At 41.8% G+C, this 14,481-nt stretch overlaps 1 protein-coding gene across 4 annotated transcripts in view; it reads left to right on the forward strand.

Moving 5' to 3' along the window:
- Positions 1 to 526: 526 nt before the first annotated feature.
- wnk4a (WNK lysine deficient protein kinase 4a) overlaps positions 527 to 14,481 on the forward strand; it is a 42,482-nt gene continuing 28,527 nt past the window's right edge. Inside the window, exons 1-2 of one of the 4 annotated variants that reach the window (XM_023407733.2) lie at positions 527 to 699; positions 950 to 1,621. In XM_023407733.2, the coding sequence (XP_023263501.1) occupies positions 983 to 1,621 (639 nt within the window). In that variant the 5' untranslated portion in view covers positions 527 to 699; positions 950 to 982. The remainder of the gene's footprint in view (positions 700 to 949; positions 1,622 to 14,481) is intronic. The other 3 variants (XM_023407732.2, XM_023407734.2, XM_087174391.1) reach the window with 3 other exon arrangements.

Below are 14,481 nucleotides of genomic sequence, written 5' to 3' on the forward strand. Positions count from 1 at the left end.
CATTCAGTACCTCTCACTAAGGCTAATCAAATGAAGGCAGATTGACACAGATTGAGAGGATGGTAGTGAAATGTTTTTATCAACTTTAATTCAGAGAAATTATGAGGAGGTGACGTCTTGATCAATGAAGGGCCAGCTGGAGGAGGAGACGGCCTGTCCTGCTGCTGCTTTTGCGTACAAGCTGTGAGGTGAACAGCAGATGGACACTGGCACATGTTCAGCTGATCAATACAAAGAAATGCCAAAAAATAATTGTATCGATCCTCTCTGAAACTCTTCCCTTCTTTTCCATCTTACATGATACTGCTCCAATTTAGATTTTTAAAGATCTTTTCGGACACCAAATACCCATAACAATTAACACATTTGAAGGAAAAACACTCGAATGATATGTTGGTGTTTTACAGAGCATTAGTTTGCAAACACTCCTCAAGTCGTTCTGTAATTACTCCCTCTGGCTTGTCCTATTAGCGCGTCAAAACTGCGAGGGGCGGAGTTGGGAGCGCGCACCGGGAGCGCACAGGACGCGCAGCCCTCCGGAGCTTTTGTTGATATAGGCAGCTCCGTCCTCTCAGCGGAGGTTATGGCTGAGGACTTTGCAAAGAGAGGAGAAGAGAACAACAGGGATTATTTGATAGGAATGATGCGTTAAAGTGCGTTTATGTGAGACATTTCCTACCCAGCGGCTGTGATGAGTGAGTATGTTTTTATTTTTCTGTCTTTTATAAACTTAGAGGATATTTCTAAGGTTTGCTTTTGCTACAAGTGAAGGCAGCTCTGATATTATAGTGAGTTTATGGTTAAATCTGGTCTTGTTAGTCATGGAACAGCTCTGTTGTGTTGTGGTCAGCCTTAGTTTAAAGACACTGACTCCACTGACATCATGGAAATGTAACGCTTAACTTAAAGTAACGGTGCTCTGTTGCCCCAATGCCATTTCCACATTTAGGCTCTGAATCAAGAAGGCGTTGAACCTGCTACAATGTCACACGCACAGGTTGAGATACCAGGACGCGGTTTCCCAGGCCTCTCTATGGATATGACCGACGACTGTTTATCCAGGGTGCCATCCGTGCTGAGGACGCACGGTTTGGGCGCGCGGAGAAACTCTTACGGGCTGCAAAAAATCAGCATGGACATCGATTCGCCTCTATACAGCGGCGCACTCTCCAAAGCCTTGTCCTGGTCAGCTGAGAATATTTTAACTGTGCCCGAGTCCAGAGCGGAGGACGAAAAAGCTGACGAGTCTCCCCCGTCTCCGTCTCCAGTTTCCAGCCCGGGGACCAGCTCCAACACGCCCCCGTGCAGCCAGGAGCCCGACGCCGGGTCCCTCACCGGTAACTGGGATCCCGTCCCGAGATCCAGCCCTCAGGACGCCAGCTCGGACTCCGAAAATGAACTTCAACACAAACAGCACAAGATCTTGTCTCGCATCACGTTTGATACTCAGTGGGAGCAGGAGCAGGAGGAGAAAGAAGACGTGGAGACCAAAGCGGTGGCGACCTCACCTGATGGAAGATATCTCAAATTCAACATAGAGATCGGAAGGGGATCTTTCAAGACAGTCTATAAAGGGCTGGACACAGAGACTACAGTGGAGGTGGCGTGGTGTGAGCTACAGGTAGGATGGCTTGTTTTTACATTTCATTTTAGGCCAAAAGCTTAAGTTTCCTTAAAAGGCTGTAAATTGGAGCAGATCAGCCACATGTAGCTTGTTTTGAATGAATTTGTATCAGTTAATTAAATTCTGATAAATACAATGATAAATAGAAGTTTTCAATTTGTCTGTTCCTATTCAAAAATCACCAATGTTTACACTACATAAACTGTAGTATGTCTCCCTCTCTCTTCCCCAGCAACAAACCTGAGTCAATTATATAGGTTCATATCCTACTTTCCCTGCTTCCCTGACCCACTCAGCTCTTAATTCCACCTCCTTCAGCCATCGGGGGTTTGATGGTGAAGCAGCTAATCTACTGCATGTTATTCCTTGTTGACCTTGAGTCGGGCTGTGTCAGGCCTGCGCACGGTAACCCAGGTCATCCTGTCAGCAGTCAGCTCCAACTGAACCACTCGGCCCGCCATGATCCGCTCTAATCTCTGTTTTCATTATCAACCGGTGACACCAAGGCGAGCTCTCGGAGTGGTCTCACGTGCAAACTAAGAACAACCGAGAGGCAGCTGCGATGATCCACCATCAGTATTTGTGTGTGTGTGTGTGTGTGTGTGTGTGTGTGTGTGTGTGTGTGTGTGTGTGTGTGTGTGTGTGTGTAAGATAATAGAGCCATATGTGCTTTGAAATGTTTCCACCCTGCAGTGTCCAGCCTGCCAGGGCATCTATGCTCACGTGTAACATGTAAACATCAGGGTTAAACTACTGTTTAAAGTGCTGATGTGAAATTATAGAGGTGTCAGTACATAATTTTTTTATTTATTTTTTATGTCACAGTGTTTGGCATGTAGACACCCAGCAGCCTGGGTAGCAGCTGCCACCCCTCTTGCTTACATGGTTTGATAGCACAGCGGGGGATTTAAAGATTTAAGCTTTAACTCCACCGTTAACATTTGCAGCTGTGTGTGACGTGTATCAGTATCTGGCTGCAACCCCTTTAAACCTCAAATTAAGCCCTGTGGCGCTGACACTGAACCACATACCTGCTGGCAACAGTTACTTTTAGTCTGATCGGTCTGATCTTTAAAGATAATGGTAGTTGTTTTAATATGTAGCGTCACATGAAAGCGCCGTCTCCCTTTGCTCAGTGGAAGATGCACAGAGGTGATCTTTGTCTTGTGTTAAAGCTCTGCAGGAAGCACCGGAGCGCGCAGACAGTCAGGGATTATCTAGGGTGAAGTGAATCTGCCTCTGAGGCCTAAAGCTCCAGCAGGTGGGGACTTCTGCCTCAAGAAGAACCCACCTGTCAGTTCACACAACAGGTGTCTGTTAGGGGGAGGTGGAAGCACAGTCACTCCCTCAGCCTCTGGTAGGCACATATGGCCCTTCACCTGCACTGTTACAACACAGTCGTAGATGTTTCACACCCTCCAGTCAAACAGGAGCAGGGGTTCATAAGTGTGTGCTGTTTTTGACTTTTTAAAGCATCCCCCTGCTTTTTATCTTTTGTGGACTGGAAAGGTACAAGACACTGTGCTGCAGCTCTGTGGCTGGGGGGCCATACTGGAAACAAGCATGCTATTTCATCTCTTTACTTGAGACATGAGCCCAGTTAAGCCCCTTAATCGCTCCTAATAAGCTTAAAGGTGGCCATTGTTGATATGGTTACTGTTGTGATAAGTTAACCTCACGGAGACGGACTCGGCTGCTGTGGTATTTCTCGACCAAAATCACCTCCCGTCCTCCACATGCGCCCCCTGACTGCTTAAACGAACACAAAAGCTGGCTGTTGGTGGCTAAACACAATCGCTCCTGTAATGTTGACGGAGCAGCAGTCGAAGGTGCGTCACTACAAGTCAGGTAGAAATGCCTTAAGCTCTCTTAACTATGTATTATTAAGCCTGAGCTGTAATCTGCAGGCAGTTACGTGGCGGAAGTTCAGACAACATCTGCTTCACCTGATTCCCACTAATAGAGATCATCATTTGAATTAGTCACAGTTCCCACTTCTCCTGTGCACATTACGCTGTCAGTGTTACACTGAGCGCAGGTCTGTCTGGGCGGTGTCCACAGGAACTTTTTGTTCTAGCACACAAAAGGTAAACAATACATTTAGATCCTTCCATGACATGCAACACCAAAAGCTCCTCCAACACGGTATAAAATCCAGACAGGGCTCACGTCACTGCTCATAAACCGACCGAATGTTTATATCAGGACTATAATACAATAGAAAAGTAACCAGTCATTCATCCTGAAGCTTGTTTTGGCAAAGTTTGAACCCTACATGGGTCATCCTCTGGCAAACACTCGTATTAAGGTAATAAGCTTTATATAAAACATCTTTTTATTTTAATCCAACACCTATCTCACTGAGGTGTTTTGGATGTGCATGACTATTCCAGCCTGTTATACTGACGCTAAAACATGCACGTATAGTCATACTGCTAAAAGAGGATTAGAGACTGACTGATAGTATTGCATGGATCCTATTATTTTAGCTCATTACAGATATACCAGTACCAGTGTATACAGTGTCTCAGCTGATTAAATCAAGAAATGTCTGTACAGAAATGCCAAAGACATTATTAGATTAATAATGTAACTTATATCACATGTTTTTATTGTTATTTCTGTGACTTGTTTGGGGATCATGAGCAAACTATGAGATTCTCAACCTCTGCAATCCCTCCCTGTTTTTCTTTCTCTAGAGGACTGTCAACATGCGTAATCGATGCAAACTACATTATAAAACTGGAGGGAAAATATCAGAAATTCCTTGGCCATAGCAACTGACGGACCACTCTGCTTTTGATAAATGAACAGCAACTTTGGAAACAAACTACCTTAGATAGACTCTTGATGCCAAATGTCAACTCATCTTGAGAGCTTTCATACAGGTTTCATACATTATTGTCATTCTTTGAGAAATTGAAGATGTAGTTTTGTAAAGGTGGAATCTCTTTAATTTATCAAGAGCTTAACTTTAAAGCTAAAAGACACGTGGCTGTAAATGTAGAGCTGCTGCTACTGTTGCTAAAAGAAGCAAGACGAAAAAAAAAAAAACTTCCCAGGTGGCAGCTACCTAGCAACCCTTCCCCCACAGGCCCACATGCAACTCAGGTGCAGTTTAGTCAACATAGACTGAGCTTCGGAGGAAATGTAGAGGTAATAAAAAATACATGAGCCATTGTAAGGTTCCCTCCCACTTCCATTCATCGACCCTAAAAGAGGAGTTTACAGCTTGCTGGATCTCTGCTGTCGTATGTCATTGTCATTGCTTCGTGCACAAAACTGCAACCGATATGAAATGCTAATCGCTGTCTGGACCGGGCTCCAGTTTTTTAAAGGCCATATTTTGCACAATACCTGATCTTATTCAAGGGTGGCAGTTTCCAGCGGTTTCCTCCATCCTGCAGCAGACAGCAGGACACTTTTATACTCCCATGTTTCATCTTTAAACTCTGTAATCACGTTCTATATAAACAGCCTCACCATGCTCTACTTCCATCACAGCTTCCTGTATTTTCAGTAGTATCACTGTTTATGAGGGACAAGCTTAATGCAAGATTGGCTTGAGTGCATTTAAAAATACTGCTGCACCCAAAACCAATTAGCCACTTTTGATGCATAAATACAGTTTTCTGTTGATTATGACATACCGAGTTGTAAAAGTTGGTGCACTCCTTGTGTGTTCATGGCTTTGTAGATGTTCAAAAACTTTTTTTGGGAGGATTTTTTTCTTTATTTCTTTCTCTCTTTTTTTTTTTTTTTTGGCTAATGAGAAGATTTTATTGTGGTTTCCCGAAACCCATAAAATCAGTACACCCTGTCTCCTGCAGATACTGCTCGCAGTGTGTGCTATTATGTGTGCTATTTTTACTCATTTGCTCACTGGCACTGTAAGTAGATAGCTTCAGTGCAATGAAGTTTGGCCCAACTGCAGAAACAAGTCCGCTCATACAGTGCCTGCTATAAACTGTAATGTACAAGAGAGTGCTCAAACAGAGGCAACAGCAAGTATCGAAGCATCACTTGTATGATGCAAACCAGATGTAGTAAAAGTGGTTGTAGTTTTTGGTGAGTCTGGAAAAATGTCAAACACAGAAGATGCCATTGAATTTCTGGTCGGATTTGTAATCTTGCTCCTAGCTCCTAATTCTATTACGTTTACTTTTTACTACTTTAACTTTAACTTTTACTCTTCGATTGTATTTTGTTTTGGTGTCGGTCAGGCTGCTTGTGTTTTGACAACAGTTAAAGGAATAGTTTGACATTTATTCACTCTCTTGCTGAGAGATTTCCACCTCTCTTGTGTCTGTACGCTCAATATGAAGGTGGTTAGACTCAAAGCGCAGAGAAACACCTAGCGTCGCTTTGTCCAGAAATACAAAATAAATCTGCAAATCTGTCCACTGATACTTAACATTTAGCAAATAAGTGCATTCCCCAAAACGTCGAGCCTTGGCTTCTTTTGTTAAATTTTAAGAAAATGGGAGAAAATCAAAGTAAATAGTTGAAGAAAGTATTGTTTTTGGCGTTGATAGTGAAACTGTTTCAGCACTAGTATCTGAGCATGTGATACCCAACCCTACTCATCATTTGGTTTCAGTTTTGTCTATTTGTCTCAGTGCTGAAGTTATTAATGGACACAGTTAATAATCAGTTCATAGTTTTAGATCCACTGGTTCCACCTGCTCAAATGTTTGTTAAGCTTTTGGTGTTGAGAACATTTTTGATAATAGCTTGACAATTAATCTTGATTTTTTTTTTTACTTTAATTGACTTGAAATTGAAATAATGCATGAAAAAAAAACTAGTGCTGAAGCAATTAAGTAATTTAATTGATGACTAATGGAAGAAAATTAATCGACAAAACAAACTGAGATGTCCCACTGACCTCTGGGTACTTATGATGGGCATTTTTCATAATCTTCTGACATTTTAAAAACTAAACATTGCATTGATTGATATTAAGTTAGTTGCGGCCCTTATCTGTTTGTTTAAAAGCCATTGGTCTCAAGGAAGCAGAGTTACCTAAGGACAAAGGGAAGCAGGAGGCGATGTGGTGCTGGTGGAAGGTTTACATCAGCTCTGCTGTAGTAAGAATTGGAACCATTTCTGTTTCTGTGAAACTGGACTCATGGGGTAGAAAGAGCTGGAAGCCGCACTGTTTACCTTTCAGCTCAGAGTTATAAAGCTCATATAATAACACCAGCTCAAATTAAATCTGTAAAACCTTATTAACGTCTTGCTACTGGGTCTGCACAGTTTGCATTTTGAGCCATGAGGTTAAAGAACAAAGCATAAATCTAGTTTGGCACCAGTCCCACATTTCTGTTGCCTCACTCTGTCTCTAGCCAGCCTGGGCCTCATACAAGCCTGGCTGCGTAACCTTTATCTGAGCGTGGCTAGTGTTCACTGCCATAACACAAGCTGTGGGCTTCCTATCAGTTCCACTGTAGCCAACATCAACACTGTCCTTCCTCACTGGGCCCATGGTGAAGCGAAATCCAGCTTATCAGAGCCAGCCAATCTTCTCTGAGGAGAAAGTGAAGGAGGCCCGCAGTGATAGCCTACATTTACACATGGCAGCACGTCACCTTGACGTGAGAGCTGTTTTTTTTTTTGTTTTTTTTTTGTGACACTGTCACCTATAAAATTTACGTACTGTACTACATGTGCACTCATTTAATGATTGCAAGATACAGCTTGTCTGTATCATACAGTGTGCTGAAAGCAGATAACAGTGTCGCATTGGCTGCTGTTGATAGTGTGTTAGTGTCTTTTTTAAGGCGGATACTGTAGATACAAGCTGGGGCAGCATGGTGGTTCTGTGTTCAGGGGCCTGCGGGTGTTTGGTGTGTTTGTATGTTTCTATTGGAAACTGAAGTGCTCTTAGATGTGAAGGTGAGTGTGAATGTGTTTTTCTATACGTCACAGCCCTGTGGTAGACTGGTTGACTGTACACTGCCTTGCACCTAATCCATCCTGGTGGAGGCTGCAGACCTGCCCCAGCGTGGATTTTTAAAAGACGGTCTAGAAAATCGATGTCCAGATTCCTCATGCTCTTAAAACTTAAGAAAACTACACACAGAGGGTTGTAGGTGTCAAAGAATGAAAAAAGCTGCTAGTCTTGCTTTAAATTCAGTAATCATCAGTGTTTATCCATGTAAGATAAGTAACAAGTTTAGAATTAAGCACACAGGAACCTAATAAGAAAGTAAAATGCACTGCATTTCCATCCAAAGTAAGTACATGTACATCCACAGCTTCATTATTCAGCTCAAGATTTGGATCATTATTACAATAATGTGTTTACAATAGCCTGAGCAAGTTTATGAAAGGAAGCCAAACACGATAGCTCAGATAAGCCAGTATTAGACTGCAGTAATCTGACTTTCTGTTTGTTTTTCTATTATATTCAAGGACTTAACAAACATCCCGAATATTCTGTAAAGTGATGACATTGAATATGTGATGTCATTGATTATCTTTGTATCATAGTAATGACAGAATTAGGAAATTGCATTGATTAGTAGAGCAAAGCTTCTCAGCTGGAGTTACATATAGCTTTGTCGGACACAGACTGGGAACACTGTGTGGAAAAAACAGATTAGAAACTGGTTTTCCATCTGCCAGATGTCATAACTGAGCTGCTGTACTTTTGCGTACACAAGTGTGCCATTGGCAAAAGGCTCTGTCTCTGCTGAGTCACTGCTTTTATGCTTTTATTGGGTTCCCTCTGTGGATCAGTTCTTCATGTGTGAGGTTTTCAGTAAGTAGTCCAGGTTTCTTTACAGTTTTCCAGCTTCCAGTAATAGTTTTCTGGTGCCCCATATTTTATACAATCACTACAATCTGCGTCATGTTTTCTCAGATGGAGCTCAACGGAAAGCTGTTTTCTTGTCATCGGGGTTATCCTCTGTGATCCTTTCAAAATGACATCAGTATCCATCCCTCTGGAAGAGTTTTTTGTGTTTACGGTAATTGGGTTGGCTCTGTTCTTTAAAGGAGGAGAGATATATTCCTTTTTTTCTTTCATCTTCTCTTTGTACTCTGTGCTTATATCCTGGATGCACATACCTCTATTGGGGCTTAACCCTTAGTCAGATTAGCTCCTAACCGTCAGTCTATTAATGCATCTCAAAACTATTCTTCATAAAGATGATTCCTCATACACCATAGGCCTCTATACACAGTTCAATAACAGCAATCTTACAGGTTAATTGCATGTCACACTATGCAAGATGGTTCTAAAAAAATCTTGGTAGCAATCTGTGTCAGACAGAATGATTTAAACTTGACAGACTGAGCGATTGAAGTCTGTTGAATCGTAGTATTAGGATGTAAATGGACCAAAAAACACAAGCAGAGATACATCATCAAGTTGTGTTTATTCTGAGTTTTGTACCACATGATATCTTTATTACAATGAATATTTCCTTTTTATTATTCCTCTGTATGCTTACAAATGATTTCAATAACAGAATTTCAATTTTATATTATTTTTAGGGATACAAAGGGCAGCAGATCCAATCAGTTTTCTGTGATATAAAACAGAAGGAAGCAGAAAATCCTGTAAGCTGTAACAGGAGGAATCTTTGGCATCTTGCTTGATAAATGATTAATCGATTATAAAAATTGTTATCTGTCTTTTGACTGATCTCATAATCGCCGAATTGTTGCAGCACTACCACGAACAAAGATTTCTCTGTGGCTCTCTCACGACTGTCAATGTTTGTCCGGGACAAAATGAATCGCAGTGTATAGCAGCCTTTAGAAGAAATATCAGTCACTGCATTTTGGAAAAAAAAAAAAAAGTCTTCTCCTCAGTGTTTTTGGTATTGACAGTGTGTGACTGTACAGCCATTCCTTTAGGGGAAAAACATGTGGTCACCCTGCAGCTTGGGCCCTGCAGAGGCCCGAGTCCTGCTTCCTAAACAAACCAAAGACCTCAAGTTTTAATAGCTGTTGCGGCTCTGAGGCCATAGTTGGTAAGGGAAAGGACTGCTCTACGGGGTAACCTCTGGTCATGTCTGAACTGACCATGTGTGTCGGAGCGTGCAGGACGGAGGCGTCAGGAGTGTAAATGTGCTCTAAGTTGCCATGTGAGTCCTGGGATGAATCGCCCATTGGTGTTCACTAAAGACTCTACCTGTTTTGGGGTCCGGCACCTTGCAGTACCCATCAACAAACACTATAATGTGTTTTCTCAGTCAACAGAAAACATTCATTTGTGTTCTCACCAGACTTGAACTGTGCTGTCTCAGTTCATATTCATCTTGAAAATCTGTGGGTTTCTAAAGTTGGCGTTCACGTTCATGCTCTCAAACTATCCGTCATTTTGAGTCTGTATTGGACACAGTCTGGCAAAGAGGCGAGGATTCATAAATCCTTCATGTTGCTGCCTTCCCGTGACAAGGGCACCACTTGCATACCATCACTTCGTAAACTATATCCGGTCCTGGTCGCCAGCGGCACTTGATAGCACATCCTTGTTTGTTAGTGTAACACTATGCCCCCCCACCCCCCTCCCGCATCCAGAGGTAGAGCGGAGTACAAAGAAAGTAGTTACCAAACATACAGTTTCAACATGGAACTCTTGCTTCATGTTTCACAAATCTTTATTTAATTCTCTTGTGAATAAAAAAATATCGCAATTCTTTCCAGGTATTTTAAATCTCAAGTCATATTCGAGGGTTTTTAGCAGCTTTAACTTCACAAAAACTTATATTAAAAAAGACAAAGCTGCGTCGAGATGAAAGCACCTTCCTTGCGCGCTTGCTGTTACTGGGCCTGGGGTCATAACAACTTCAAAAGGCTTTTCTCTAACACCCTCATGGTCAGATCTCAGTCGTAGTGGTTCCCGGCAAAGCTTAGCGTTACAGTATTGTCCTGCTTGGAGTACCAGATGTGTGGAGATTCTTGCGTCAGGATGTTTTCATCCTTAGAAAAATATTCTTCATTGACTTTCAAATACTTCCTGTGATTGTCTAGAACAGTGACTCCCAACATGGGGGTTCGCAAGATACAACAAATTTCAGGGGGCATGAAATAATCCAGCCAGAAAAAATCTTATTTTGGTGCCACTTTCTTGGAAGGCACCATTCATAATGTGTTTTTTAAAAGGTAACTATTTATTTCATTAATGATTAAGAAATTACAAGTAGTTTGCTTATCATTCATTTATCAGCCCATGCATAAGACCAACTTTTGGGTTGCCAGGGTTTGTAAATAATCCCTTTAGTTGATGTTTTATCCTGCTCTGGCTCGGCTTCATCAAGAAAACTAAATTCAAAACCTTTATTAACCACTAAGATTCACAACCTCTAACTTGATTGATTTTTGCAACATTTGTAATTGCAGATTGGATGGCTTACTAGAAACTGAGAAACCCAAGAACATTTACTAATGGATTATTGACATTTGTAACTATATTATTTCAAACAGGAAGGTGAAATACCAGTGAGAGTTTGCTTACAACCTGGCAACCCAAATGTTGTTTGTAATAATTGCTTATAACTGATCAGCGAGGCATTAGTCAATTATTCATTAACCCATAATAGAGCCGTTAGTTACAGCCTATAAACCCCTTCATAAAATGATACGTTGTCTTCTACACATAATTGGGTTTAGTCTTCAGACTTCCTCCTTTGTGCTTTTAGAAATAGCAGCTTGTTGTTGGTCCTGAACTTAAGGTTTGGGAACCATTGACATAGAGACCCTCTTATACTTCCACTCTCCTTCTCATGTTTGACAAAACCACCTGAGTAGACTTTAACGAAACATAAAAAACAAGCATGTGTCAATGCTGCTTGGCCCACTTCTGTCGAACAGTGACTGTGATAAACTGGCGCCAGATGATCTAAGGAATCCGCCCACAGGACAAACCTTTTTAAAACCTGTCAGATATGTATTGTCATGAACTTGTTGAGGCCTGTTGTCTAGTAACGGTAGCCTGCATGACAATCATCCTACACATTTTAAAATAATAAGAGTTGAGGTAATTCTTGGAATCAGATTGGATAAGTGGTTCCAGCCACTGATGATAATGATTAGAAGAAATTTGAGTGCTACCAGGCTGCTGTCAAAAATGTTAGAGGTAATTGGTAAGCAGCTGGCATACTGTATATTTTTTTATTTTGTTCTCAGATCAGAAAAACAAATTACGTCCTTTTAAACGTGAGTGCGTTTGTGCTACAGCCCCCAGAGTGGCTTGTTCATAGGAGGTCAGTGACATAATTCAATGTTAAACAGTAGCAAATAAACCATTCTTGTTTTATCATTCAATAAAAATGACCCCAAAAAGTACAAACGCAAAGTACCAACAAAAATAATGACGTGAATTCTTGCACTATAAAATATTTACAGTCAAATATTTATGACTTTTTCACTCTCAGTAGCAGTAACTGATCAGAATGGCTCTCTGTTGCAAAGGTGTACCAACAAACATTATTGTTTTTGGCTGTCACAGTGGCCCGGCCAGGTGAGTCAGTTCAATCAGGTTTAAGAGCCCACAGGTTTCGCCTCGGCCCTTTTATACCAAGTAGAAGACTGTAGTAGCTGTGACGTAAACATGACAGACTGTAATGTCTGCTGTGCCGGTGGTTCCTATCACACAATTTTAAATAATGTCCCTCAGTGTGCAGGAAGAGGAGCTGCTAAATATATGTTGTTTATTTATAAAAGTGCAAGAACCTCATGTGACACATTACTTGTTTATTGAATTCTCACACGGCTGCTCCATTAAGCGGGCTTTTCACATCAGTCGGGTTTACAGCGGGTTGCTCGAAAGCCGCGGTGAAAACATCCTGGTAAAATTCATTTTCCAGTTCTTCAGCTTTACATAAACTTGATTCAAAGTCCTTCAAATTGCCGCCGTTAATGAGATTGTTTGTCAACCGGATATGAATATCGTCACCTTGTTTAAACTCATAGAAAGCATGTCATCATACTTGTGTGTGATTGCATAACTAAATTAGATTGTATGACCCATAACTAAGCTCTTTCCACCTCTTTGCTGTTTCTCTGAGTCATGTTGCCCGACTGCTCTGCTGTATTTTTAAAGACAAAACTCTCTCAGGCTGCGTCCTCCAGGCGTCTTGTGATCTCTCCGTGGTTCTCTGGGTCTGCTGAAGAGGACAAAGTGTTTGTTCCATTCACACTTCTCTCTTCAAATGCCATTATGCTGAGAGCGCTGCTAATATACTCTCCCCTTCAGCATTTTGCAAAACCTCCTGCCCTTGCGGGGTCACTTGACCTGAATGAAGCAGGAATGTCCTCTTGCCTCTGTTTAATTTTGACCTGAGACGGCTCAGAGGTCAGAACCGGTCTTCAGACTGTCGCAAACACACCTTCCAAGTTGAGAGGTGAAACCGCAAAGTGGGCACTGTGTGTGACCATCTTACATCTTGCCAGTTCACCTGTGAGCACAATGCCACCGCCCTTATAGGTGAGAGGGAATGAGGTGAATCAGGCAAACAAAAGCTACCAGTTACTGTAATTGCACAACACAATGCTCAGCTGGGAAGGCAAGCGGAGTATTCAAGAAGCAAACTCTTAAAAACTGTGCAGCGCAGTTTATAGACGGCGAGGTTTCAGTGAATAACTAAAAGCAAACACCAGAGAGGTTAAGTGATGTCAGGAATAACAAAGTAAACATACTAAAGATACAAGATCTCTGGTCTTATTCTGTCGAACCAGGTGGTGCAATACTTTCTGAGACAACTCACACTGTACAGTTTCAGAGGACAGCCTTGTACTTGTTGTGCAGAGGTAGACCAGTAAATCTACCAGGCTGATATTACATCACTATCAGTCTAAATATCAGCCAGCAAGTAACAAGAAATAGCAGGACAAATATTCTAAGTTAGGTTTGTGTCACCTTTTAGATAGTTTGTCCACAAAGACGCTGGAAATGCACTGCACGTGTATTTTGGCCACAGTTTAAAAAAAAAGAAACTTAAGAGATCTGTATCAAGGTTGATGACCCAAAAAGAAAATATCAGCTAATGTATTATTGGATAGACTTTTTTTTAAATTCCCAAATATCAGTATCTGCCTCAAAAATCCAGGACTGGTCGGGCAATGAAATCTGTTCATCTAAAACAAATATCTAAATCCATTTGGAGACAAAGACGTGCTTGACAGCCCACGCTTCGCTGCTGAAACACGAGAGAGATCCTACATCTAGGTCTCTTTAACTCGTGCAGGTAATTAGCCGGGCGCCGCAGGTTAGGTCAGGTACTCAGAGTGAGAGCAGCAGTCAGAGGCTGGTTTTGAGTCCTCAATCCTTATGAGATTAATGGCTAACCTCCCTCTGCCCGCTCCATTTACAGAACATGTCAGGTTTTCCTTGGAAGGAGTACACTGGCACCTCAGTTCTCACCTGCAAACATCTAAATGCAACACTGTACCAGTGTGAGTGCCTACGTGCATGTTTATACGAAGTGTATGTCAGTCAAGGCGAGTATGTCAGTCTTAGAGTTGTGAGGTCAGACTTTTTTTTTTTCTTTCTTTTTTTTTTTGCCTTTGACCTCAATCCCAGATCTTGGCGAGTCAGTCGTCACCGCCGCTGATGGACAGTGGCTTGGTAATGCTGAAGCTGTGCGGGTTCTCTCCTCTCTGTGAACTCTGCTCTTTATCTGCAGGGCTCTTCGCTGTCAGCATCTGGAGCACAGGAATTATGGCCTGTAAACAGCACTTTCAATGATAAGTTAATGGCAGGAAGAAGAGGGTAGGTTTACCTTCTCCCTAAACCCCTAAAAGGGTTCACACAGAGGTCGAGGTAGATTTGGAAAGAATGCCAGCTGAATTTGATCATTTCTGCAATTACACTAAAAGTAAGGGCTTGTCCAGCTTCTGTT

This window comes from Seriola lalandi, unplaced genomic scaffold, assembly GCF_002814215.2.
Source record: "Seriola lalandi dorsalis isolate HSWRI2012SDOR001 ecotype SW California unplaced genomic scaffold, Sedor1 jcf7180002054346, whole genome shotgun sequence".
Classification (NCBI taxonomy): Eukaryota; Metazoa; Chordata; class Actinopteri; order Carangiformes; family Carangidae; genus Seriola; species Seriola lalandi.